A 26817-nucleotide genomic window follows, 5' to 3' on the forward strand; every position below is an offset into this window, starting at 1 on the left:
AACATTCACAGACTTAAATATTTTCTCTGTCACACTCACAGGTACCCCAGCATAGTTTCTTCACAGTAACATGATTTTGTCCCCCCCTAGGGTCAAGGAGTTGAAGTCTGTTCATCTGGTGTTGACAATAAAAACTACTTTTTCATTTCCTACTGGTGCTCTACAAATTTTGCTATAGTGCAACAAAATAGTAACTTGGCTTTTGATCTGGAAATGTGACTATTCAGAAACAGGCTTAAGAATAAAGCAATTACTGAGTATTTTGATAGCTCAAGATTGTCCAAACCTTACAAATTCAAGCCCAAGAAGCAAGAGGGATCTTTTCAGCTTTGCTGGTTTGGGCAACAAAACCCTGAGCTTCTCCTTGCTCTTCAAAAGCAAGTTCTGCCAAGAGTTCTGCGACTGATGTCCTCCTATGGACACCCACCTTTCAGACTCAGAAATTTTCATTTTTAGATAAAGACCACTGCCAGGGAATTACTCCAGGATGGTACAATTGCAGTAAAAATACAAATGATAAGCACTTGCATCTACATTTGTATTAAGTGACAGTTTTGGAGAAGTCCTAAGGACTGGATGATCCTTGCCAGGTTTCCCAAGCCTTCCAAGAGGAGATATCATTAATTAAGTTTAGGATCCATTTCCAGCAATTACTGGGATCCTCAGTAGTAAGGATTTCAAACATCAATTTCTGTGTGCATTAAACTTGACCCAAAATAAATAAATTCATAAATAACAAAACCCCCCAAAAGAGCAATCAGTATGTACTGATTCCATGAGCTTATATTTAGAACAAAATGGGCTTCACACATTTCCATAAGGGTCACTGCTGGGCTGAAAGCCTGTTCATAAAATGTGCTATTATCCCTGAAAATAAATTAATTTTGAATTCAATTTTATTAGTCAGTTGGGCATGGATAAATTACAGACATCTCAACCCTACTGAGAAGCCACTGAACTGTTTATTTTTATATGAAATCTACAAATATTTTACAACCCTTCTCCTCAATGATCTGAACACAAACCTTTAAAAACAGTCATTAACAGCATATCACTAGCTATGCAAGAATGAGGACATGCACAGAGAGCAGTTTATTATCCCAGGAAACCAGGTTCCCTAGAAACCCCTTTCTATTGTGCAGGGTGATGGCATAGCTACCAACAGACAGACACCAAAAAACTTCATCCTGAGTTCACACACACACACACACAGAAAGGAGATACATTAGTTACTCCAGTTAGCAGTAGCATTATCATTTATTTATTAATAAAAAAAATTAAGTCACAACTTTCTCTTAATGTAAAATAACTGAAATCTGTGCCTGAACTCTTTCTTTAAACACACCAAATAAACATATTGAAGGTCAACCTTAGACTGGGGACATCTGTAAACTAAGGTTTATACTGTCACATAAAAAGCTGAGTTAGAACACATAAAAGTATCAGTCAACAAGAATCATATTCTCAAGGATCAAGAGGCTGTGAACAAATGCCCAGCCTCCATTATGTTTTCTTCCTGTTGGTTACAAGGAACATGAACTAAAAATTTCATCTAAGGAACTGAAGAAGTTAAGCTAGAGGGATAAGAAAGCCTTGAATTTCTGTTACAGACTATTCAATAAAACAGAAGTGAGGAACATTGATCAGACAAATGCACAACTGGACTACTCTGATAAAATAGGTTTTGGCAATTCAGTTACCTGAGAAAAGCTGATACCATTATTGCAGAAATCTTTTTAAGTTCTCAAATTACATAAAAATGACCCAGTACACTTTGAAATATGTGATCCCAGTGAGCAGCCAGAGATCTAGGGATACACATTTCTGTACCAAAAGTGATAAAAATGAGCAGGAAGATACCTGGAACAATTAAAGGCACTTTTAGCTGGCATGTGTTTTGATATATGCTGCAGAAAACTGTATCAGGTATGACATTATACTGAATTGTGTAAAGGTCCAAGCAGTATTAACACACTGTTAAATACACAAACTTGACCAAATAGTCAATGAGCAATGCCAGCATAGTTAACACAGGAAGAAATCCACACTTTGACTTAAGTTAAAGTACACTTAGTGTGTACACACAGTTAATGTAAACAGGAAGGTTTCTAATAAAGGCATTTTAGTTTTAAATATTATTATATGTTTAGCATCATTGCATGCAACACTTGTCTAAAAGCTTCATGTCACTTCTGTGTATCAGTAGGCCAGAAACAGTCATGGTAAGGTTTTTGGAGAGAAATTCTCCAGTTGCTCAGTCTAGTGCTGCACACAAAATTACAAACGCTCTCAGTAAACTGCATACCTGGACAAGGCAAATGTTCGTATATAAAAGACAACTTCATTCCCACAAGGAATCTGGCCCTTGTGTTGTCAGAGGCACAGAAATTGAGGGGCATGCTAACTACAGCACTTAGAATGAGACCTGATTTCAAGAGATACCTTTCAGGGGCAGCTAGACAACTGAAGTGTAAGTTCTGCCAGAAGTCAAAAACTGTCCCCACCATAACAACACGGTTGCTAAATTCAGACTGATACACCAAAAAAAAAAAAAAAACCACACCAAACCAACAAAAATATCTAGACTTTTCTTGTGGATTCATTCTTTGCCTTTTAGAGACACCAGGTGCTGTAAACTTTTTTTTTTTTTTACCCTGTATTTTAAACCTTAGTAACAGGTGAAGTGAAAAGCACTGGTAAACACCTGAATGACCACATAATTATTTCTTGATTGAATCTTTACTCTCACTTCAACCAAAAGTGCAAGGTATTAGTAAAATGTGAATGTCACAGACACCTGAGCAGAACCACAAATTGGTTTAGACTTTTGAAATTATTTTTGTCAAAGAGCAAATAAAATAGTCTTTGGTGTAAGCTCACATGGTCCAATCCAAGTAAAACAACATCAGCTGAAATTTAGAGAAAATCCATAACTTATCTTCTGAAGGAGAAGAGCACAAGCTCAAGTGATCACACTGATTTACAGGCACAGAGCTCTTCCAGGCAGCATACATGGTCCTTCACTACACTCACACAGCCACTGGCATGCTAAATCTGATGGACTTTCAAGCTGCAAGTGATGGAAAGGACAGTGTCCCCACCTTTGGTCAGATATTAGCAGATGACCTAGACATGTGCAACCTGGAACTGCCTTGAGACAGCAATGCAGTCTGCATCTGCTAGGAGTCACCAACCAACACTCAGACAAATAATGGCTTGTGAGAGGAGGAAATACTGGACAGAACACTCTCCCCACTACCAGTGGCCAGTTTTAAGCTGGTGGTTAAAAATTAACTATCCTGATGCCCATATAGTAAAAAGCAGAACCGCACCTTTGGCACCTGTTTCTCAACCAGTCCTGAAAAGTCCTGACTGGTATTGAGTTTGCTAGATGTTCATTTTAAAACTGAAAGCTATCAACAGCTGAAGTTAAAAAAAAATATAAAGGACAAAAAACAACTGAAAACACACAAATGAAACAAAACAAGGTAAAAACATATTTAAAAATAACACTCCTCTTCAGTATGTTTTTGTCTTAGGCCACTGTCCTTACACCTGTGTTTCCAGAGGAAACTGCTATGCCTGGCATAAAATTACTACACTAAACTATCCCGTTCCTTATTTTCCAGCAAGGGCACGCCTGTATCTCCCTTATCCTTTTTATTTGCATCTCCATTGTCCTCTGACTGCCCTGATTTCTGATGAGCAAATGTGTAAGTGTCTTGGTCTGTGTCCATCAGGGGCAGAGGCTCCTCCTCGGGGTTAGAAGAGCGTTTAATGTCTTTTCTGAAGGAGAATGGAGGTGGAGAAGGTGGCAAGCTTCCAATGGGTCCATCAAAAGGCCGGTACACATCGACTTCTGGAGAGACAGAGCCATTGGACTCCTTCAGCAAGTGTCCATAGACCACAGCATCATCAATAACTGCATAGACATGAGACTCATTGTTTTGCCTCTCTTTTCCAAAAAAAGCTTTTTTTCCAGGGATCTGGGTATTCACGTTATCATTGTACACTCCCACCATGGGATTCTGGGTTTTCTTCTTCCTGTTACAGAGGTGAAAATGTTAACAGGTCAAAACCAACACGTCTGGCATGCTGGAACTCAGTAACAACAGCTTCTGTTCACTCATCCCAACCACACAGTGTCAGGCAGCCTACCTGGATTAAAGACCTTACTTGCAATTTCAGGAGAAATTACTCTTGAGCCTTGACATTCTTTTTTAACAGAGCAGAAAACAACTTCATGTTATTTGGTTACCCACTGCTGCTCTGCTGACCCTGAAGTTTGCAAGATTAACTCCAATGGTCTCCCAAGCACTGGGGTTCTGGCTGTGCACAAGTCCCACAATTTCCACTGGCTTTAGTAAGACCCAGAGATCGTTAGATCCTCACAAAAACAAGGCTGTGTTACTGAAGACAAGATACTGAGTCAAAATGAAAATCAAATGAATTTTTCTTAATTACACTTTCCGGACTGACTGCCCCTAAATTGGAAAGAACAAAGGCTGAACTGAAGGCCTTTAAGCCTGTGTTTGTGAAGTCTTTCCTGTGTGGCAGGAAAATGTGCTCCTAACTGCACTAGTCACCATATTGCATAAATTCATTCCAGCTCTACAGCTTCAGGACCAACCACCTTGACAGCACTGAGCATACATCTATCAGAAAGCCCAGGCTATCAATGACTTCAGACTCTGCTCATATGAGTAATGCCATGCATGTAAGCTTTGCACAACCCACATCTCTCCCCAAGGGCTCATCTCACAGAAAATTGCTCCCACTTGATGTGCAAACTCCAGAAGCTGCTGGAGGCTGTGTGGATGAAAGAAAGCTCTTAGTGTATCTGCATGAGTTCACAGCTTGTTTGAACAAAGACTTGAGTGGAGTCATGCATGCATCAGCCACATTCATTGGGATTTCACATTGCAGGGTCTGCTGAGGAGGTCCAACCAACACCTGACTCACAGTACACCCAAAAGCCTGCACTTAAGGCCAAGGTAAGCAGTGCTCTGCAGTTGAAGTAATGCGACTCCAGGAATGCTGCTCTGCTCTTGGAAGTTTGTCAATTTAGAGTAAAGAAGCATTCCCGGGGTCAATACTTCCACCATGCCTTCCTCATGCTTTAGACCCTGGTTCAAAGGATATCAACACATGAAACAGAGGGCCCAGCAGCTCTCCCAGAACGCCCTCCTGAACTGCTAAGTTACACATGCTGAATTATGAACTTACTTCTTCTTAACACAGCACACGGTCAGTCCAATCACTGTGAGAACTCCAGCCCCAGCCACCACAGCAAGTATGATTCCGAGGTCTGCAAACAGACAAGGAACAAGGACACTGAGCAAAAAGAAGGAACACCCAGCTTTCTCCTAAAATCTGTCTGGGTTTGAATCCCTTTAAGAGCTTCTAAGCATAGCAGCTGCTGGCAGAGCAGGAGTGCCTAAGCCATGCTTGCCACAGGGCAACACAAGCCATTTCTGAGACTGGAGGCCAAGCAACAACAAACTCCCACTGTTTGCAGTGGAGGACAACCAAAAATCCCAGCCAACCCACCCACCTCCAAGAGTTTTTGATAGAGCTCATGCACTGCTAAACTTACCTACAGCACCTCACATGTCTCTGGCTGAATAGGCAAGGAAGAGGTGAAAGCACAGAAAGAAACAGAGAAGGACTCAAAACAAGAAAAAGTGGCATTTCCATAGATTCCCCTCAAAACCATCCTTTCCTCTGAAATACACAGGTTGTGTTGACCTGGGGTTTTCTAGGAGTCATAAAATTGATTAGAGAAGTCCATGCATGAGCAAAAAAAAAAAAAAAGCTACAAGTTTCAAAAGAAGCACAGATTGAAAAAAAGAAAGATCAAAAAATTAGAAAGTGCAAATGTGGAGCAAATTTACATAAGCAAAGCCTACCCTAAAAACACCCTCTCATTTTTTCTTTAAAAACTGTTTATGTTTCAGGGAGATGAAAGAGAACAAGAAAACAGAATTTGCTGCTAGCAGTCAGGGCCCAATCTCCATTAAATGGTCAGACCTGTCCTAGGGAGGATTTCTTGCTCATTTGAACACTGAGACTAATTGAACTGCTAACATGAATGAGGACTACTTGGATGAATAAGTTTGCATAATCAAATCCCAAGCTGTTCACTAGGTCTGTGACCCTGGAAGGGAAAAACATCACTTGATCTTATTATATATTCTGTCTGTTATCTCCAATTAAAAAAGTTAAATTATTTTTTTTTTTAATGAAATCTAGTCTTACTACTTTGATCCTTGCCATTTCTTGTGTCAACAGAAGAAAACCCAGAAACACACCTTCTGCCCCCCACAAAACCATACCACAATAAAATCCCTCCTTCTTCCCCAGCTCCTAGAAATATCCTGCTGAAACTCTTGAAGTTTTTGAGGGACAGACTTTTCCAAAGGCAGGAATCTACACCCAAGGAGGACCATCATCCAAGGATGATGATGCCTACATCCAAGGAGGACCATCATCCATTACTGTTACCTCAAGGGAAAGCAAGGAAACGAGCAGAAAACAAACCACCACCACCTTACAGCACTCACCTATCTGCTTGTCAGCCAAAGTCACCCAGAACTGCAAGGTCAGCTGCGTCTTATCCACAGGTTTACAGTTGGACACATTCACCCAGAAGCTGTGGAGCATGTTTCGGGGCTGGGGCAGGAGCTCGTCCTCGCGGCACACGATCTCCTCTGCTCCCAACGTCTCCTCCTTGATGTTGATGTAGGCACGGCCCGTCTCACAGGCAATGCCCATGCGGTCCTTGGAGAACCTGAGGCGGGCAGTTTGCTTGCTGGGCACAGCGATGAACCAGGATATGGAAACATAAGGAGGTAAACCATAAGGCGAGTTGGGAGTCTGCAAGTAAACTTTGGCTTTTGGATCTGGACTCACGGTGAATATGCACTCATCTGCAGCAAGGGGAAAGAAGAAAAGAAAACTTAGTTTTGATAATTATTGTCCTTTCCCAAATCAGTGTTATCACAATAAACACAGACATACTTACAGAATTTGCCACGATCAGCTATCCACTACCTGGAATACAAAGCTCCTTCTCTCTTCCCAAAATAAACCACATCACTGGTTCAGATAAAGACTGATTCTAGAGTCCAGTCCTAGAGCCATTGCTAAAGGATTGAACTCCTAATTTCTGTTTATCCATATGTGCTTACTAAGCCTATTGAGAGATCTATCACTGTACAACATAGTACAAAATCTACTACCTTACCTTTAATATGTGGCACGAAAGACATTTTCAGATCCTGAGGGATAGACTCATTGATGAATCCTTTACCAAATGTTTTTAAGGATATGGTGATATTATTCCTCATCTGAATCTTTTCAATAGATCCACCGGGACAGAATACACCAACATTCAGCTCTGTCTCTGGGGTGGCACTAACAATGCTGTAACTGTAGCTCGTGTTGCACCTCTGCTCTGGGATGTGTTGCTGAAGTTTCAAGGACGGAGACATAATTTCTACGTTGATCATATCAGTGGCCAAGAGCTTCCAATTAAACTTATGCAGTCGAATTGGCAATCGGGTAATAGCCTTGGGCACTGAAAGGGAATAGATCTTCTTCTGACACCAACGAATATCCATACAGCCTGCAAAAACAAAAACAAAACCCAAAAGCTAAGTATTTGTTGCAGAGGAAATACCTGGGCACATGCAGAGTACTGTCAGGTTTGCATTACAGACCAAGAAAAGCATCTACCAAAGAAAATATCCTCTCTTAGAAACCTTTATCCAAATGTGTATTGTTTGTATTTAAAGAGCTTTCCTTTAAAGAGCAGGACACCAAAGAAACAAACAGAAACATGTTCAAAGGCCCTCACTCAAGATATACCTGCTGACTGGGACACTGCTGCAGACCAGTCAAGGTATGGATACTTCACTTTTTTTTTTTACCTGTAGTTGAAAGCATTTGGGAAAGTCCTACATCAAGGGGACATGCGTGCAGAACAAAATGCACTCCTGATGGCAACTTTGGTCCTGCATTTTCAGGGGCAGATTTATGGGTCTCCGGCTCTGTTTCCATAATTTGCAGTGACTTAGGTCACTTCTATCTCTTCTCTTCTAGGAATAGCTACACAGTTTCTATTCTTAAAGGTAGAATGATGTACTGAACAAAGTCACCTCCGGATTCATTGCACCCATCTCCCAGCTGACCAACACCTGGTTTCCAACCTCAATCCATTTAAAGCCAAAGCAAGGGAACAAGTTTGGTTAACCCCTGGGGAAAAAGCATTCCCTAAGAAACAGCATTAAGCCACTTTTGTAGTACCTATGCCTTTTTCAGCCGTGATCCTCAGCTGGGACAAGTCCTTGCACAGGAAGGAGATCCTGTAGACAGCACCAGAGGTTAAAATCAAGGCACGGTCGCAGGTGCGAGGATCCTTGCAGATCAGGCACATGGGTTCAGACACGAGGGGCGTGCGGCTGGGCCACCCTTCCAAGTGTATTGTCACAGTCACATTCTTCTCCTTGCTCAGGTCGACCAAATGGGTGACATCTGCAACGAAAAGCACCCCAGAGCAATTACAGCCAAGAAGCACAGTGTGAAGCAGAACTTCCTTCACCTCTTCTCACCCCATTATATGAGCAGCTGTTACAGCAAATGCTTGGAACATCTGGAAGGAGAAAATAGAACGAAAGAGGAAAAAAATCCAAGTGCAGTTCATAAAGATTGACTGTCACGTGGAAAGACAGATTTTGGATCCATGCAACATCCTGGTGCTGTTACTAAGGCACCTCTCTCTGATGTCAAAAAAGCAAGCTGGCCTAGTGGAAGTGTCCCTGCCCAAGGCAGGGCAGTCTGGAACTGGATGATCTTTAAGGTTCTTTCCAACCAAACCATTCAATGATTCTACAAAGGACAGGGGAGAAAAATAGTGTACTTATATACACACATATTCTATTACTACTCTTCATTTTCTGGTTTTAGCATTAGCTACAGATCTCAAAGTCATATACAAAAGGTGAATAAAATAGCTTTCTCCTGTGTGGGAAATCAGGCAGACAAAAAGGCAAGTGGTCAAATGGAATTATCCAAGGCATTGACACAACCAAGCCTGTAACCTAGGGCTCCTACCACAAGGTTATCATTTTTCAGAATGTTTTTCCCTGCAGCAGCTAAACACAGAAAGAGTTAGATCAAGAAGTTATTGTGACTGGAAAGAGCCATATTTTCTTCTTATTTAATGACAAGCACCACAGACAGTTGTAGAATACCCAAATGTTTGGGAAGCTTTGAGAATATGCAGATAGCAATGCATTTTTAATAAGAGCAATGTTGCAGATGGCAACCTGAGGGCTGAATTTGAATCTTTGATGGAACTTATATAACTACAAAATCAATCATGAAATCCTATAAAATCCCTAGAGAAACGACTGTTGTCTCTTAAATCCAAATGGTTTCTTACTTGTATTTCATTCATGGAATGACAACCTGTTTTTAATTTTTTACATGATTATCATCTTGTATCCTAGCCATAAATATTTTTAAATTCTTTTTGCTTTTGAAAGAAGAAGGGAGATAAAGCTGATTAACTGAATATAATGTTTTCATTCTGTCTAGCTTCCAAGATGCAACACACAATAAATGTAAGCAAACGCAATTTTGTTAACAGCAATTCTGTCAGGATTTGCTGTTCATAAACAGAGCCAGGATAGACAGATAAAGCAGAAAGAACTGTAACTGTGAAATGCTACAGATCCTTTCTGGATATGTGACTTTGGGGCACAAGTCATTCAAATCTTATTCTCTCTAAAATTATCTAGAAAGCCTCTAAGTAGCTCCTGACACAGTGGCAATCAAGTATGTACTCTCCTCCACCTGCTCTTTTGCAGTAAGTGCACCTTGATTATTAACCTTCACCTTGAACTGAGGTCAGAGGCTAAATCACTAACTCCATGGCTCATTACCTAGACAGGCCTTTTATTTCTGTTTTTGGAGAAATGCTCTGGTATTATAAGTCATTGTGCTAAACCAATCTGAATTTGGGGCTAGAAAACAGCAACAAAAATTATTTTCTCAGTATAGAGAAAGAAATGTAAAGAACATCCAAGTATGGAGGAGATATTATTAGTGGAATATCTTACTGACAACTTTAGTGTTTAGTGTGACTTCTTCATACTTGTTGATGTTGAGCTTCCTCCAGGAAGCAAAATTAAAACATGAGAGAAGAAAGGAAGGGAAGATGCATATTGATGCCATTACCAATACAGAGACAATTTTACATCTCTCAATTCACCACAGATCTTGCAATCTACCATGACAGCAGGTTTCACCTTGTTGGGAGCAACTGCTCACGCAGGGAACAAAAAACTGGGTTCACGCTTTAAAGAATGATCTTTAAAATGTTGAGTCTCATGTCTGAAAGCAGAACTGTTAAAGGCATTTTTCAATTACATGATTCAGGTGCTGGAAATGGAAAGGAGTCTCCATTTATAAGTTACGGTGTAAAAAATACAGCAGCCCTAAATAGTCCATTGAAAATTGCACATTTCAGCATCGCTGCTCTCCTTGCTGTACGGGTGGCCAGTGCTACCCTGGGCAATAAAACAGGCCTCAGCGTTGCTTGGCAATCTCCTTAAATTCATAAGGAGGGACCAAAGTCCAAGGAAAATAACAAAAAAAGAGTATTTATCTCCCTTGTGGTACTCAGGCCAGACATCTGTAAGTAAAAGCAACAAAAGAGGCAGGCAGGTAGGTACTCACTCTCATCAACCTGCGGGTGCTGAACAACAACTTGGAAGAGCAGGCGAAGAATGCCGGGGTTCTGGGCATCCTGATCACAGCCCTGCAGGGACATGTTGAAAGTGCCAGCAATATTGGCAGGCTGGCTGTCACTCAGCTTGAACACCTCCGGGTTGCTGGGGGAGCCAGGGATGTAGTACTCCACCCTCTCCTCCTTCCTTTCGCAGTTGGAGAGGCTGTAGTTGTGGAAGAACACGCTCGCTCTCAGGCTGGGAGGAATCACAAACTGCCACGTCATCAGCTCGTCTTCTGGAAAGCCCAGCGGGTAGTTAGGGGACATGAGGGTGATTGAAGACTCCCTCTTCAAAATGGATTCAATGATGCATAACCCTAAAACAGGGAGGGAATCACAACATATAAAATAAGTTCCAGTTACTGAAGACACACTGGCATATCTAGCACCCAAGAAGCAGAGTCTTTTTATTTTGACAGGGAGATCACCCACTCCAGCTACAGGTTAGGTTATTACAAAACACTCAGACTAAAACATATATTTGAGTTGATTCTTATGTCTTCAATTACAGAAAACGTAAGGAATGTATTAATACTGCGTTTGACATTTAGCAGGTTAACCTTTCAAGCACATGGACAGACAAGCCTTTATTATTGGCAAGGGCAAGATCCTAATTCCTACTTCTACATTTGGATTTGCAAGAGCAAACACACACCCTGCTAAGTGCTTCTGCTTCACTGGGTTTTGGGAAACAAAAGAGCAAGCTTTTATAGCAGCATGTAGCTCTCTTTACAAAAACCTCCTAAATTTAACAAAAGCACACCAGCAAAGAGCCTCAGATAGGCATAATAAAACACAAATGTAAAATGTGCAGGCTGCGTAAGACACTTTATCCTTGGATGACTCTTGGCAGTGTGAAGTTGGGTACACAGAGATTATGGTCCCACTCTAGGACTCCCGTGATGATGTGCAAGTGTAAGGAGTGCCAGGAATTATACAAAACACTCATGTTCTAGAAGCTTGAAACTGGACCAGTTTTTTTTTATAACTGATAGCAACAAAATTCAAGTACAGAGAAAGTTTTGTCATGAGATCACAAAGTAACCCACTGATTGCTGTATAATATTCCACGTATTTTAGGAAGATTATTACACAACAGTTTATGTTACTGTGCAAGTTGAAACAGATAAATGTATTTATGCAGCCTCCTGTGCCTTCCAGGCACTGCTTCACCTTTTCCCACGCTCCTCTCCTGAAGAGAGATATTGGTTTGGGGCTCCAGAACTTAAAGAAACTTTTTTAAAAATAAACAAGCCCAACTACACACTCCAACCAGCAAAAAACTCTCTGGCTCATTCTAATTATACTACCTAGTCTCACCCAGCTGAATTCACAAAAACAAGAAAGTAGGTATGTTTAAGTTTTAGGAAGTTTAAAGAGATTTAAAATTATTAATGTACATCAAATACTTTGACTCCAGAAGAACACCTAACATCTAACTAAACTAAAAATCATACAACAATAGTTTCCAGAAAAGATGAAGTGAAAGGGAGTTAGGGATAGCAGCACCAAAACTGGAAGGTTAGCTGTGAAGAAAGGTTGAAATAGATTCTGCTGCAATCTGCAGGAGGCAGATGCACTACTCAGTACTCACGTTTTATGGAAGCCCTGCTGGCTATGTTGAAGCCTGAGGTGGTGAGAGGCAAGTGCCACGGGAGGTGCAGGGACATGACAACTCCTCCCAGCAGCTTGACACGAGACACGGAGCCATTCCTGCAGAAAGTGCCAATGTTGACCGTGGCATTATCAATACTGCTGTTGATGTTGTAGCTAACGGAGTCTGGGCACGTCTCTCCTGGTTCAATCTGTCTTAGCCAGGAGGTAGAAAATTTTAGTTCAAGTCCAGCTTTTGTACTTGCCTTCACGTCCCAGATGTAAGTCCTGTTAAGGCGAGGCAGCCCCGGTGGGTAAAGATGAACATCTCCAAAGGGACATGGGCCTGACACACAGTCTAAATGCAGAGAGAGAAGAGCTGTGATACACTCTGGAAAGCATTCCATTAGAAGGGGAGTTTGATACTTCCTTTCTTTGCTATTATCACAATTTTTAGGTTGTACTCATGTTTTCCTCTACAAGCACTAAACGACACTCCTGTAACATGGTCACAAGCTGTCTCCAAACAGGACTCCCAGCCCATAGAGTAGACAGGATAAACCTGCTTTAGTCAGGCTGACTAATAGGAGGGATTCATTGTCCCTAGTATTCCGCCTTGTTTGCTGAAGAATTTAGAAGGTATTTAGTGAATAGGGCAGGGTCTGAATGGGCAAAAGGGACAAATGCAATGTCAAGAGAGCTGGAAATCACAGATCTAGGGAATCCATTTTATCCCATGTCCCCCAGAGTGTTACTGGCAAATAATTAGTCTTTAAATATTTTACTGCTTGCCATGAACTGTATTTTTGTTCCCTTGGTGCCCAGATTAACAACAGCAAATGCCACTGCAGGATTCTGGGGGGAACCCAGAAAACTTTTATCTGAAAAATGCAAAGAATTGATTGACACTCAAAATAAGTAACTTTAATCCACATCTAGGCTTCGACTTAAAAGAAATATCACAAGTGTGTCTTGCAAATATATGAGATACAGTGAGCATTGCTATCTGCATGAATCATATGAATACAATTCCAAGACATGAAGAGAATTATTCTTGAACATCACCCCAAAAATAATGAAGATGTTACTAAAGACTGAATACCCAATGAAGTTTGGGATTTAGTTGAGAAGTAGCACGTGTTCATGCCATTAAAGAGTACATACACCAAGGATAACATTCAAAGCAGAAGAAGCTTTAGTTACACTTCTGGATTTACAGTTTTTTGACTTCAATAACATTCATTAAAGATAAAGAAACATGTGCAGGTCTTCAATGTTTCTGTTGTCCTTATAGACACAACCAAGCGGTTCATCAAATACATAATATATTATTATAAGTGTTCAGAGGCTTTTGTCAGGACCAAAAAGATTCTTTGATGGGTTTATAAATTGTGGGAAAAGGAAAAGCAGCAAGGAATTCATGCAGCAAACTGCATTCTAGCTGTTTCCAGCACAGCTACATTAACATTAATTCTGCCAGCTGCAATACAGACTTCTTCAGTTTGCCTAGTTGTTGCAGTGATTCAAGGCTGTTTATCAGTGCTCAAAGATCTCTTTTTACCTAAGATTTTGGCAGATACTTTAATACAGCAGCAGGAAAAAAAGCATGTGGTTTTACCGGAGAAAAATTACCACTGGGGAAAAATCAAAAATCTGTATCTTACCAATATTTTTCTGAATTTCTGTGATGAAATACTTCTCTGGAGTATTACAGGTGAAGGTAAAAGTCACATTGTCCCCAGGCTTTATCTTGAGTTCAGACATGATGACGTATTTCATGCGGATTCGGCAGCTTGCTGGAAGACCAGGTTTCAGTTTAATCGTAACTGTGGTGTTGTCCGCTTTATGAAGAAAGATTGTATAGGAATCTAAGAAAGAAAAAATACATAGAACAGAGGTGTTTTGTTACCAGCAATATGAGCAACACCAGGCTCTCCCCACAGCCCTGCAGATACCACAGTGTCCGAAGGAACATTAACATCCACTTCTCAGGAGCCTCTGGTGTTGTACCAAAAGAAAAAGCCTCCTCTCTTCCAGCACAGACAACATAAAAATACGCTTGCTGCATGTGCCCAGGAGCGGTATCTAGAGAATTTGTGCTCAATCAGTTCTGCTCCAATTTACCTCACCAGTGTCATATACTTCACAATTAAGAAGTAGCTCAGCTATTCCTTCCAAATTGTTGTTCTCCTGATTTTTGTTTTCAGTTTGTTATCACACAGCTTGCTTCATTTCTGAAGGCACCCATCAAGTCACGACTCAATTCAGGAAGTTTATTCAGCAGTCAAACAAAAAAACAACCTTCAACTTTAATCACAATGGTAACAGATGAATTTCTGGGTATACCTCAACAATTACTGGGGGCCAGATGAGGTATTCCAGCAATTACAAAAGCACATACCAACAGATACTTTTAGGTGCAGTCATGGCCCTCTCCCACCCTCCCCAACTCATTCCCCAAAGGTACAGGATGTCTGTGCAGTGCCCCTCACCAGGACAGAAAGGCATTTGTGGCCTGGAATAGAGTGTGTGTGCCTGGACGCTTCCTCAACCATCACTGATTCAGAGCTTTTGGGAAATACTTCACAGATTTCAACCCATCCTCAAGTACTGCCAGATGCAGGAGCAGCTCTCACAGGAAATACTGGAGCCACTGAATAAACTGCTTGCTGAATAATCTTTTATTTTACGGGTAGCAGTTTATCAAAAAAATGACTCAAACCTGACTGTCTTCTAAAAATATACACATGATATAAGACACCAGAGAGTACTGACTGGACATTCAAGATGACTATTATTAACTTCAGTTGGATGCTTAGCAAATAATGAGGCCAGCCCTGGCTGAAATAAGTCAAGCTTGCAGTAAAGTCAACCATACCCCAGTCCCAGGTGAAAATCTGAGGACAGGACAGACAGTAAGTTTTCTGCTTCTTGTTTTCCTTGTTTTACATTCCTTATTTTGGTGTATGGAAGACAGAATCTCACTGTCTACAGTAACTGAGCTTTTAGTGTATATGAGAAAAAAATCATGCATACAAAAAAATAGTAAGAGATCTAGAAATAAAGGTACCCCAAGTTCGGTTCAAAACATCTCTGCCTTGAGTGATACATCACACAGGGCTGCATGACAAAGCTCTGCCCATATGCCAGGTTGGGAATCCTTGTGCTCATTAACCTCAATGAGAAAAGATTTGTGGGCAAACCCAGCAGAGCAGCGCCCTGAGGGAGCCCCTGAAGCCATTCCAATTACCAGGCAGCATGTCAGGAAGGTGTAGGAGAACAGCTGGCTCACACACCTCTGCAGGATGCCCCAGGCTGCTCTGTCCAACTGCTCTGCATCTCTGGAGAACCAGTCTGGTCCACACCAGCTGCTGCTGGTGCAGGGGTGATAAGGATGTTGATCAGAGCCTAGACATGCAGGGGCTCACCTGGTGGGGCTGTGGAGAGCAGGGCTGAACACACCATGGGAATCCTTGATCAGCAGAGCCCTCTAACAGCACACGAGCATACCAGAGACCCTCAACAAACAGACCCACCCAGCTCAAAGCTGCAGTCATCACAGCTGCTGAAAGCAGCTTATTGCATTAGGGACTCAATTTCACACAAAAACCACCTGTTCTATTGAAGAGAGGTTTAAAAACCTCCTAATTTTTACAGGAATCCCATGATTTTGCAGGACCTGACTTTCATTGCAACACTTTGCAAAAGCCCCCGGGGACTGAGCAGTCAGCATGGTCCGTCCCTGCCACTGGAAACACTGTGGCTCCAGGTTTGGCAACACCAGGCATCAATACCCCCACTGCTAGGGGGAGTAGGGCAGAACAGAGAACTCAGAGACAGAGCTCATCATGTGTTTATCTGAGTTTTGTTGGTCTTGAGCCTTTTTGCAGCTTTTCTACACAATCTTGGAGTCAAAAGATTTAGTAAGTCCTTGAAACTGCCTTACCTATTTGCCTCCAGGATCAAAGGTTTTAAATGAAAATCTCAAACACCACAAGGCTTGCCAAACTGCAGCACATATTTTTAACCACAAGTTTACCAACCCTCTAATACCAGTAGTAAGTACCTGGTCACTGAGTAACTTTCCTACAGCCTTTAAGTGACAGAACAGTTCTCCGACCTGAGAGCCTACACTGCATTCTCCTGCCTCTTCCAATGGCTGGCACACTTTACATCTCTGTTTCTGCCTTAGAAAAGAGGTTTTCTATATGTAGTTTCCTGAGGAAATAAAAAAGATGATGGTGTAGCCTGGGAACTGCTTGTACAATGACCTTCCAAGCACACAGGGGACAATTGCAGGGGCAATGTCCATGGGGTGGGGAAGAGAGCAAAGCTAAGCAAGCAATCCGTGCTGCTCTTCCTCATTCTTCAGGTGGAAGCAGTCTCCAGAAAAGAAAGTGAAACAACTGCTTCCAACCTAGCCCAGAGTTCTATTTCCATATCACTGGGTTATTTTGGGTTCTCTTGGGTTTTATTTTACAACACTTAGTGCACAAAACACCTTTGACCATGATGTTAACAACTTTTCCATTGTTTAAGTCATCCAGATATGATGTGTCAATAACATAAACCAAATAATTAATAACTATGGACAAAAGACATTTCTTTCTTGCAAAAGGTAATTGTCATACTCACCTTGTAGGTTTATTAGTATTACTGATAGCTCTGTTTCTAACTCTCTGGTCAAAGAGTTACCACTGGTCCTTCTCCCATCACTGGGACAGCACAGCCATTTGGCTAACCTGGCAGGACAGAGACCAGGACCACCAACACCCAGCACTCCTCCACCACATGCTGGCACATGGCTCTAATTTTTAGTCATGAGGATTAAGTTTAAGCATAGCCTTAAGCACGTGACTAGCTTTAAATCAAAACAAATACACACCCTGAGCCGAAACCAAAGAACAGAAATTTTCAACACTTTGAAATAAGCAAAGGGTCCCACAACGGCCAAAACAAAGTATCCTCTTCCCCAGCCCCTGAAATACCCAAATTCAGCTGCCTGGGCTTTTTTTCTCTCCTTTCCCCTCCTCTTGCTGACTTCATGACCATATAATCATTCTTCATTTGATCTCTCTGCAAGAGTATCAAATATTTGTCAGGCCAGTATTGTTTTCCAGCATAGATTTATCCCGTTCCTCAGCTTTCCTAAATAGAACCTGCCCAAAATCACAGAATTGTTTTCAATGATCAATATATATATCATCACAGCAGTAGGCAAGAAGGATGCAGATCTATACCAAATCAGGCCAGCAAAGTTGCCTGCTAGAAGCCCACATCAGAACAGACACCTTCCATGCACAAACAAACAGCTTGGACAGATGAAAATCCACAGATAATAATTTTAGCCAAGAAATAAGAGCATGGTTCTGTAATGCAAACAGCAGCCAGCTGCTAGGGATGCGCTAAGCTGCATTAGCCAATCAAATCTAATAGGAAAAGTGGAATAAAAGAATCATGCGGGAAGTACGTGCAGTGATCCCAAAGTCATTAAAAACAAATGAACAAATAGCTAAAACTCCCCAAACTACAGCCACACATGAGCAGCACGACAGAGGGACTACTTAAAGAGCACCTTCATTGGAGAGCTTTTATAAATATGAGTGAGTCTCCTCATGAGTCACACTAATCTGTCTGTGACTCCCACTGCATGCCTTTTTATTAAGATTACCAGTAACTGGACACATTTCTTGAAAAGAAGCAATTTCCACGCCTTATTGCTGCTGCACAGGGATGACACACAGGATATCCAAACCACCATGAGGAAGCACTGCCAAGCTGGATCTCGTCTCTGTCTTTACAACAATGCAATCGTTCAGCTAGAAGATGTTAGAGGTAAAGCCTGCAGTCCTGAGCTGGTTCATAGCTGATGCAGACAGCTGACCTCACCCTATTCTTTTTTCCTCTAAGCGATTACAGTTTTGCAGCCTCTCTTGGATATTTCATCAACTGTCCTAACCTCAATCTACACCCTCCCTTCCACAACTGGATTTTTCTACTTCTCATCTTCATTTCAGAATGTGCCTTCATGAGAGTTTTCTCATCACAGCATCCCTCTATTGCTAGAGTAATGCCCCTCCTGGCACAAACACAGCTTTTTCTTAGCAGGATGATTTTTCCAAGCTTTTATGTTAGTGCTCAGAGGTCTTCCACTGGGGTTAGAAGAAAACTGCGTACCATAAAACAAGTTCAATCACTCCAGAGATCTGAGCCTAAATTTATTTACTCTGTTTGTATCTGACAAGCTTATAGTAATTTGAACATGTAGATAAATATGTCAAAAGGACACTTTTCCTGTACAAGAGGGAGTGCAATGCAGAAGACAGCTGGCGAATAGTCAGGGCAGTAGCACTCACACGGAGCATGAGTACATATACACGAGCAAAGGACTTGGCAGAACAGCAATTTTTATGGCTGTGTAAAGTGTCTTGCTACACAAAGCAGGAGCTAGAACAGAGTCCAACTAGTTTTGGCTTGACAGCTGCATTTTATTGCAGTAATTTACCCATAAGGATCTATGGATTGTTCCACACGACTTGACTGGGTGGATTAAGACAATCAAAAAAGCCCCAGTCAGACCAAGTAAACAAAACCTACAACGAAATCCCAGATGTTAATTTATCCCAGAATTATGTAGAGAAGCTGTTGGTTTGCTCATTCCAGTTAAATCACGGGCTTGTTCCGTGACAGCCATTTTTACCGAAACCCAGTTGGATGGGGCTGACTCAGCCACCATTCATGAGCTGGAGGAGCCGCAAGACGAGTAGCAGCAACTTGCTCTGATTATGAAATACCTGTATCCAAAGCCCTGCTCTGCCCCAGGGGGATCTGAGCCCACACAACCAACACACCTCTCCAGAGAACAGGCTCGCTCCCTGCAGGGTATTGTGCCACCAGCTTGGGACGACGATAGCACAGGGATGCTGTTGGCCACTACAGCTTGGCAGGCTCTCCTGGAGGCTCACTGCCTCTTGCGAGCCCCTACAGGGATGCCGACCTTCAGGCACACTCAGAGCCTGCTGAGGTTATTCCACTACACATAATCTGCTGCGAGTCATGGCAAGAAGGTGGGAAGCAAGGGGTATAACACAGTAACTCAGTGTGGTGGTGCATCACCTCACCACCACACTGAACTCACACCAGTGGATTGTGAATTGCATCACAATTCACTGCACAGTTCACTCAAATTGGCCAAAAGCACATCGAGGAATATTTGAAAGAGTAAATGTCTCCCTGCTTTGCCAACTCAGTTGTTTTGCACTTGTCTTACTAACATCTTTGACAACTTGAGTCCATCTCTCCAGTTCAACTGCAGCAGCCAATTGCCCAAGCGTCATCCACTCCTCCAGTCTCACCTGCAATGTAATCCAGGTGACTGCCTTCACAGTCTTCAAGCCCTTAGCAAAGTTAGTCAGAGACACAGACACAGTTTGGACTCCTCTCACCTCCTGACCAGTGCTGTGAGCAGCAAAAGAGAGAACACCATCACAAACTACAGCTAACCCTTCTTCATTTAAAAGTAAACTACTCCCTACATTACATGATTATCTCCTCGTATTTGGACCTGTCTTCCACCACCACACTTGTCTGGGATATGAGGTCCATATTTTGTGAAAGGAATACTTTCAGGGAATCACTCAGAAAATCACAGCAATAAAATCTGCAAAGCTTGTAAACTCTTAGAGATAGATGTTGCCAATTGCTATCATGCCATGCTAACCACACCTCAGGAGAGGGTTCCTGGGGGAGAATACCCATTCCTCAGCCATCAAAGAACAGCCCCCTAATCTTCACTTCTAAACTGATTGTTTGAACTGACAGCCAGGATGGGGATGCAAAGCAGGCAAGAGGTAGGCATTTTCCTCCTCATCAAGGAGGAAGGGCAGACACTTCTGGCATAGTGATGTTACAAGCCATTCCAACACATTTCACCAGAGATCTGTCAGCATCCCAGGCCAACAAGGTTGCTCACTCAAAAGTTGCTAATTCCTTAATTTGTAATGCCTAACAGGAATAAAATACCTTCAGACTTAAAATAACTGAAGAAAAATCCCAACAACTATACATTTCTGTACTTATAACAGCTTTCTCTAGAACTTTTCTGGTAGCTAATTAAGATACTCATATAACTCATGCAATAGATTTTTTTTAAAAGAAGCTTTTTTTACAAGTGGGAAAGAGACACTGGTTGACACTCAACTGCCTTTACTTAATTATTATTTTACAGATATGAAGTGTTGTTGCTTCTGCAGAGGTGAGATGGAGACCTCAGCAAACTCTGTCTATGAGCTGACCACCAGCATACAATGTACAAAATGTTCGACACATGGGTCTGCACAGCTTGAGGAGAAAATGTCACACTGCCTAGAGAAACATTGACACCACACAGGTCCCTGCAGGAGCCTCCCTTGATCAAAGAGGTGTTTGCTTGCATAGTTTTTTATCCCTACCTTGATTTAAGCCAGCAGAAGGACAACATCTCAGAGCATGCCTGAGCAGCTCTTCAGTCTTGGCTCTGGATAACAAAGGTGTAAAAGCGCATTTTGCAATCAGGGATCCCTCCCACACCAAACATCCTGCTGTCAGCTCTTAGTCTCTCTCTTCTGAGGAACTCCAAACACTCTCTTTTCACTCCTTAAAGCTTGCTCTCTCCTCTGTCTCACAGACAGGGACTCAGAAAATCCAGGACCAACTCCAAAATACCAGAATTATCCTACCTCCCAAAATAAGAGCTTGATCTGACATCAAGTAACCACACTCACTTTGTTCCCCAAGAAAACAAAAGGCACAGCTCAGAGCAGGCTGCCCTATGGCACCCGTGTTAAAAGGCATCCAATAGAACAGGCAAAGAAGAGACTTTATCCCTGGTACAGGATGATAGATTTTTTAAAAACCACTTTTTCCACAGTAATGGCAGCCTGGGCACTTGCAGGCAGACTAGATCTTACTAACACACTTAAAATGCATATCTACTAGACACTATGGCACAATTCTTCAGCTGAAGGTCTTCCAGGAGGTTCCATCAATACTGTCCACAGCAGGCAGGCTCAGCTGCAGGCAGCAAACACTTGCCTCTGTCACCAGCCAATACAGAAACCCAAGATGTTGCTCTGCTCTGGCTGTAAAGGCCAGCAGCCAACAATGTACTAAGTGAAGCCCAGCCCACGTCCTCTCCTTCACACCCTGGTGGCACAAGCAGATGTGAAGCAAGAAGAAACTCTATGGTAACATCTGCAAGATATTCGAGAAGTTTACGAATCAAGGGATGGTGACTTGGCCCTACTGGCTGAATCCTACTAAGAGAGCACTAAGTCAGCAGCAGCTCTTCAGGACCTGGTTAATGGCTTGGTTCCAACAAGCCAACTCCTGCTGCAGTGGGTGTGTTGTCCTCTCTAGAGCTGAGGTATGACAGAGACACCTGAGCAGCACCAGTGAGTTGGCTGCTGTCCCAGAAACTGCTGGAAGTGCTTTGTTAAAGTAGTAACTTTAGTTTTTTCCCCAGTCAGGCAAAGGTTTATAAATTACAGAAATTATTAAAGGTGCAGATTTTAAAAAATATTTTAACAGAAGCTTACAAGAATAGTCCAAAAAATAGCTCATTTAGACCAAAACCAGTATCCACGACTATGTTCCCCATATTCTCTAGATAATACATGCTTTGCTACAGCTGAGTCTTTCTAGGAGCTCTTGCAAGGACACCAAGACCAGAAAACATCTGAAGGGAGAGCTCCAGGGAGCACCCAGAAGAGAGCAGGAGGACTTTGCTGCTGCAAGAGAACTACTGGTCAGCTCAGCTCAGAAGCACATTCCACTCATGGCAGTGGTAATCAGCATCCAGCTTCCCCCACAAGCCCAGGAAAAACCCAGCACCACCACTGATCCCACCCGGACCACAACACGAAGGGGAACAACTCCACACACATTCACTGCTCTTCTGCCTAGGACTGAAGAAGGTCATGTTTTTCCATCAGCAATTACAAAAAGCAAATGAGAATGGAATCAAAAAAAAGAAAAACTGGTGAAAAAAGGAGCTATTCAGCCATCATCTACACTAATCTGCAAACACGCCATGCCCCTGTCACCCACAGCTTTAGTCAACACAAGTAAAGCCAAAAGTATCTTGACTTTGCTCTTAGCACAGGATGGTTCCTCATGCTATTTCCAATTTGAAATATTTCTGGAATGCACTAAGTGCAAGGTTGTTCAGCCTCTGCCTAAGACTGAGGGTTTGGCAGTCGTGGATCACAAAGCTTTTCATTTACCATATGCTGGTATAAATATCAATTAGGCTAAGCGATAAGGGCTACATTAACAAACTGAACCCTGGCAACACTTATCTATGAAAATACTGCTGCTGCTATTACATATTCCAAGAAGTCAGATTATTTTTCAGTTGTTTTCTCCTATTTTCTTTTTTCTATTCCAACATTACCTGTAGATAAGATAATTCATATAAGCAATTAACAAGCCTGAGCACAACTGACCCAAATGATATCAGATATCCGGCTGGGGAAAGGTTCTTCCTTTATTTCATACAGCAAGCCCTGCTTTCTGTCTAGAAACTCCCACTGTAGTATAGCAGGACAACACATAGAATTGTAATAAAATGAGAGGAAGACAACCTTCTAGCTAACAAATTACAAATTACTCCATGTCACAGGTCCATGGTGGTACTCTGGACATGAGATTCATCAGCCTCCAGTCCTCTCACCTTGTTTCTCCCTTGACTAGTCCTTTGATTTGAATCAGTGCCAAGAAATAATCCTTTTCAGCATGCTTTCCCCTAATTATTTTTGGCTGACGAGCCACCACATCAAATGAAAACCCCAGGCACAAAAAAGACACCAGCCACCTAAGGAGCCAGGCCCAGGAGCTGGCTCATCACATCCTGTTTCTTCTCTCCTGGGCCACTTAGTAGCCAAGGGGCTGATACTTATTGGTGCTTCCAGTTTTGAGTATGAGTAAGCCCAGGAACAAAATTCCAGCTCTTGGGAGGAACTTCATTCACACAACTCCAGAGACAACAAACTTACTGAAGATCTCTAGTGGGGGGCACTCAAACTGGTGTTTATTTGTGCTGCTATGGACAATAAATTCAGCTCAGTGTATCAATCCTCAAAATATCCACATTCCCATCACCTCTACATCCCTTCAGACTTATAGATGAATGGAAAACACACACAGACAAGGCTCACCTCCTAAAAACAAACATTTTAAAACACACAAAGTTCTGGAAATGTGAAAAGGAAAAAAAAAAAGGGTATTTTCTGGTAGAGAATTTAAGGTAGTAGTACCAGAACTGAGACACACTATAAATAATTTACTACAAACATTATTTTCTAGAGAGAAAAAAAGTTAGCACTCTAGACTGATAATGGCATGAGGCAAGCAAAGAAAAAAAAAAGTTACAACACATGTACATTGGTTGTAGTCTTAAAAGGAGAGGTCTTAATCGAATGAACAAATGGTGATTCAGAATGGAAATAATCCAGTTTCCACTGACTTTCAGAGAACAAACATGGCTGTTATTTATATTCTGTCAGAGCAGCAGAATGACCCTGCTAACAGCTCGGGGCTTTTTATTTTATTAAATGAAGCAGCTTTACATGTCAGGACTGACGTGTGACTCAAATCAGTCAGTTGCCAAGAAAAAGATGACTGGAGGGTAGAGCAAGAATCAACATGGCACTATCTCTAAATTCACTTATTATAACAATGACATTTTAAAGACAAAGCCCAGAATGCATATGCAGATTTTATCACATTCATAAGGATACTTTAAACCTGAAACTTTTATGTTTCATAGACAGCACAGAAGCCTGATTAACTTCATTATTAGTGCCTGAAAGAAACTCATTTTTAGTTGGAAAACATATTTTCAAAGGTCAGATATGCAATACTCCGTTCACACTCCCACGTCTGTGCACAGCCAGCACACCAAATACTTCATCCTGTAGTTTTCCAGCTATAAGTTAGAAGCAATCTTTGATTTGATAATTTACTTTATGCATAAAGTTGCAGCTCAAGAAAACCCACAAGCTCCTCTGAGGACCACGTGACCAACCACGCTCAACCTACACTTTCCTACAGGAACACCACTGTAATACTGTACCTGCTGGGAAAGGGTGGAGCAGGGGGTAGGAGGAAAAAGAACTTCACCAAGGACGACAAGAGACAGCTTTAGAGACAGGCACACCAAAATTTGTAGCCATCCCACCAGAGCATCACCACTCCCCAGGAAGAGCCACGTGTGCCTCATACATACCCCAGGTGCACACCCAGCCTAAACCCGGCCTTGCTGAAAGGGAGGAAGCTGCCCCAAGGAAAGGGAGGCAGCCAAAGCACAGCAACAGCAAAGCCAGTAACAACATCAGCACCAGAGCAACAGGAACTCTTTAAAAATTACAAACTACACAGGCCTGCAGAGGAAAATCTTAACCTGAGCTGTCTTGGGCTTTCCGGACAAACCTTTGATCAGGAAAATGGTCCAACAGTTTTGGTTGTGCAATAACAACAGCAGTTCCCACTGGAAGGAAGGACACACAAGGTCTCACGTGCCAGCACACCTGTGAAGGAACCATTCCCCTCTGCCTCACGTCCCTCTCACACCATCCCAACCTCCAGTCTGCCAACCCATGCTGCCAAGGTGGCTGAGACTGAGCCACCTCTTTTTGGGGAGACTGGGGGTTCTCAAAGAGGAGGAAGGCACCACGTTAGAGAGTTTGAGAGGGTGACAGAGGACCTGGTCCACAGGAGTGGTGGCGCTTGTGCAGGAGACAGAGCAGCGGGTAGAAGCCTGTAGCTGGAAAGGAAGGGACAGAAGGAGGTAGGAAGAGGGGCCACCATCAGTGGCAACAAACCACTGGGTCTACCAGTGGTGTTTTGTGCAACTTCACTGTCACTAACTTTGCTGCAAACAGCAACTTCAGGATTTGCCAAAGAGCAAGGCCAGAGGTTGTGGTGCTCTTTCTCCCACGTTCCTTTAGATTAAGCTAAAATCCTTGGACAGTCTACCTCCTCTGCTGCTAGTGCTGAGCCATCTAAGGCTTTAAATATTTGTTTACTCTGAAAACAAAGCACAATTATTAAACAGCATTATATTTTCTTTTTCCTTTGAAGAGGCTTAGAGAAGCAAATTGCTGTTATTCGCTCAACTCGAAGGCAATACATTAAATGCAAATATTTTATTTAAAAGACTGCACAGCTTGAAACTTAAACCTCAGGGCTGCCCAATTTCAAAGGAAACATTTTGTGTGTATTGTTTATGATAATAATGGCCTGAACTCCACTTCAGTAGAACCACTGCAGTTAAATGCAATAGAAAAATTAAAAAGGCACAAATTTCACACCAGACTCTTTAGGTAATTTACAATCTCTTCAAATAACTCACCAGTTATTTTGTACATAAGGACTCATACTTCAAGAGCCTTTGAAAGGACTACAGAGAGCAGTTAAACAGACTGTTTAGACTTGAGGATGGGCATTTTTTGCAATCAAGCAGCTTTGGAAATTGAGGAAAACACCACACACTGTCCCTGTGTTCCTAACTGGAAATCTTTTTGGGTCGCACAGAGGGTTAGATACATGAGATTTCAACAAGCATCCAGGAATTTCAAGAGATGCAGAGCTGGTAGTGGGCATTAAACCATCTGACTCGGCTGGTTCCATTAAGCCATTCCATTTCCCTGCATCTACGGTGTACCCACTATATATTATTCTATATAAATAATACCATTCTCTGCTGAAAACCTCGGGCACGATCCCACACTGAACACAGACCAAGGAGCTTCTGCTTTTTACAGAGAGGTCAGCTGCCCCTCTGGCGTCTAGGGAAAAGGACTTTGTGAAGTTACTCGCATAATCAATACTCCAGCAAGCAAGGATGCAAAGATCAAGTAATTTTTCTTGTTAGCATTTTCAAAAGGAAAGAAAAGGGAGCTGCGCTTCTGACTAGAAGTGCTGAAACTGAAATGTCCCACCGCACAAACATCACGGACGCGATGCTACCCCACCGCCCCCGCCCCTTTTAAATAACTAATAGTTATTAAATCAGCAGCATTAAATCAACACAAGGGGATAAAGGCAGAGTTATCAGTCTCTCGCCTACGGTGCCGCCAACCAAAGCCCGGGCTCAGCCGCGCACGGGCGGGTCCCGCCGGCCCGGGCAGCCCCTGAGGGGCGGCGGGGCGGGGATGGCAGCTGAGCCCCGGCTGGGGGTGACGGAGAACCGCGGTGGGGGTAGGGGGAACCGAGCCGAGGGTGGCGGGAGCCGGCCCATCCCTGTCTCTGTCCCAGTCCCTGTCCCTGTCCGTACCTTCCCGCGGGATCAGCTGCGCTGAGGCGGCCAGCAGCGCGGCCAGCAGCACGGCCAGCGCTCGGCCCGCCGTCATCTCCCCTCATGGGCCCGGCGCCGAGGCGGGCGCGGGTCC

At 42.6% G+C, this 26817-nt stretch overlaps 1 protein-coding gene across 1 annotated transcript; it reads right to left on the reverse strand.

The window, feature by feature from the left end:
• Positions 1–942: 942 nt before the first annotated feature.
• On the reverse strand, positions 943–26817 carry CDCP1 (CUB domain containing protein 1). The gene is made up of 9 exons (XM_030235856.2): positions 26703–26817; positions 14053–14256; positions 12390–12746; positions 10744–11112; positions 8308–8535; positions 7247–7627; positions 6564–6929; positions 5227–5308; positions 943–4044 (listed from the first exon to the last, which is right to left on the reverse strand). Exons 1-9 carry the CDS (start codon positions 26776–26778, stop codon positions 3597–3599), a joined length of 2511 nt encoding a protein of 836 aa, XP_030091716.2. The 5' UTR covers positions 26779–26817; the 3' UTR covers positions 943–3596.

Source organism: Serinus canaria, chromosome 2 (genome assembly GCF_022539315.1).
Source record: "Serinus canaria isolate serCan28SL12 chromosome 2, serCan2020, whole genome shotgun sequence".
Lineage (NCBI taxonomy): Eukaryota > Metazoa > Chordata > Aves > Passeriformes > Fringillidae > Serinus > Serinus canaria.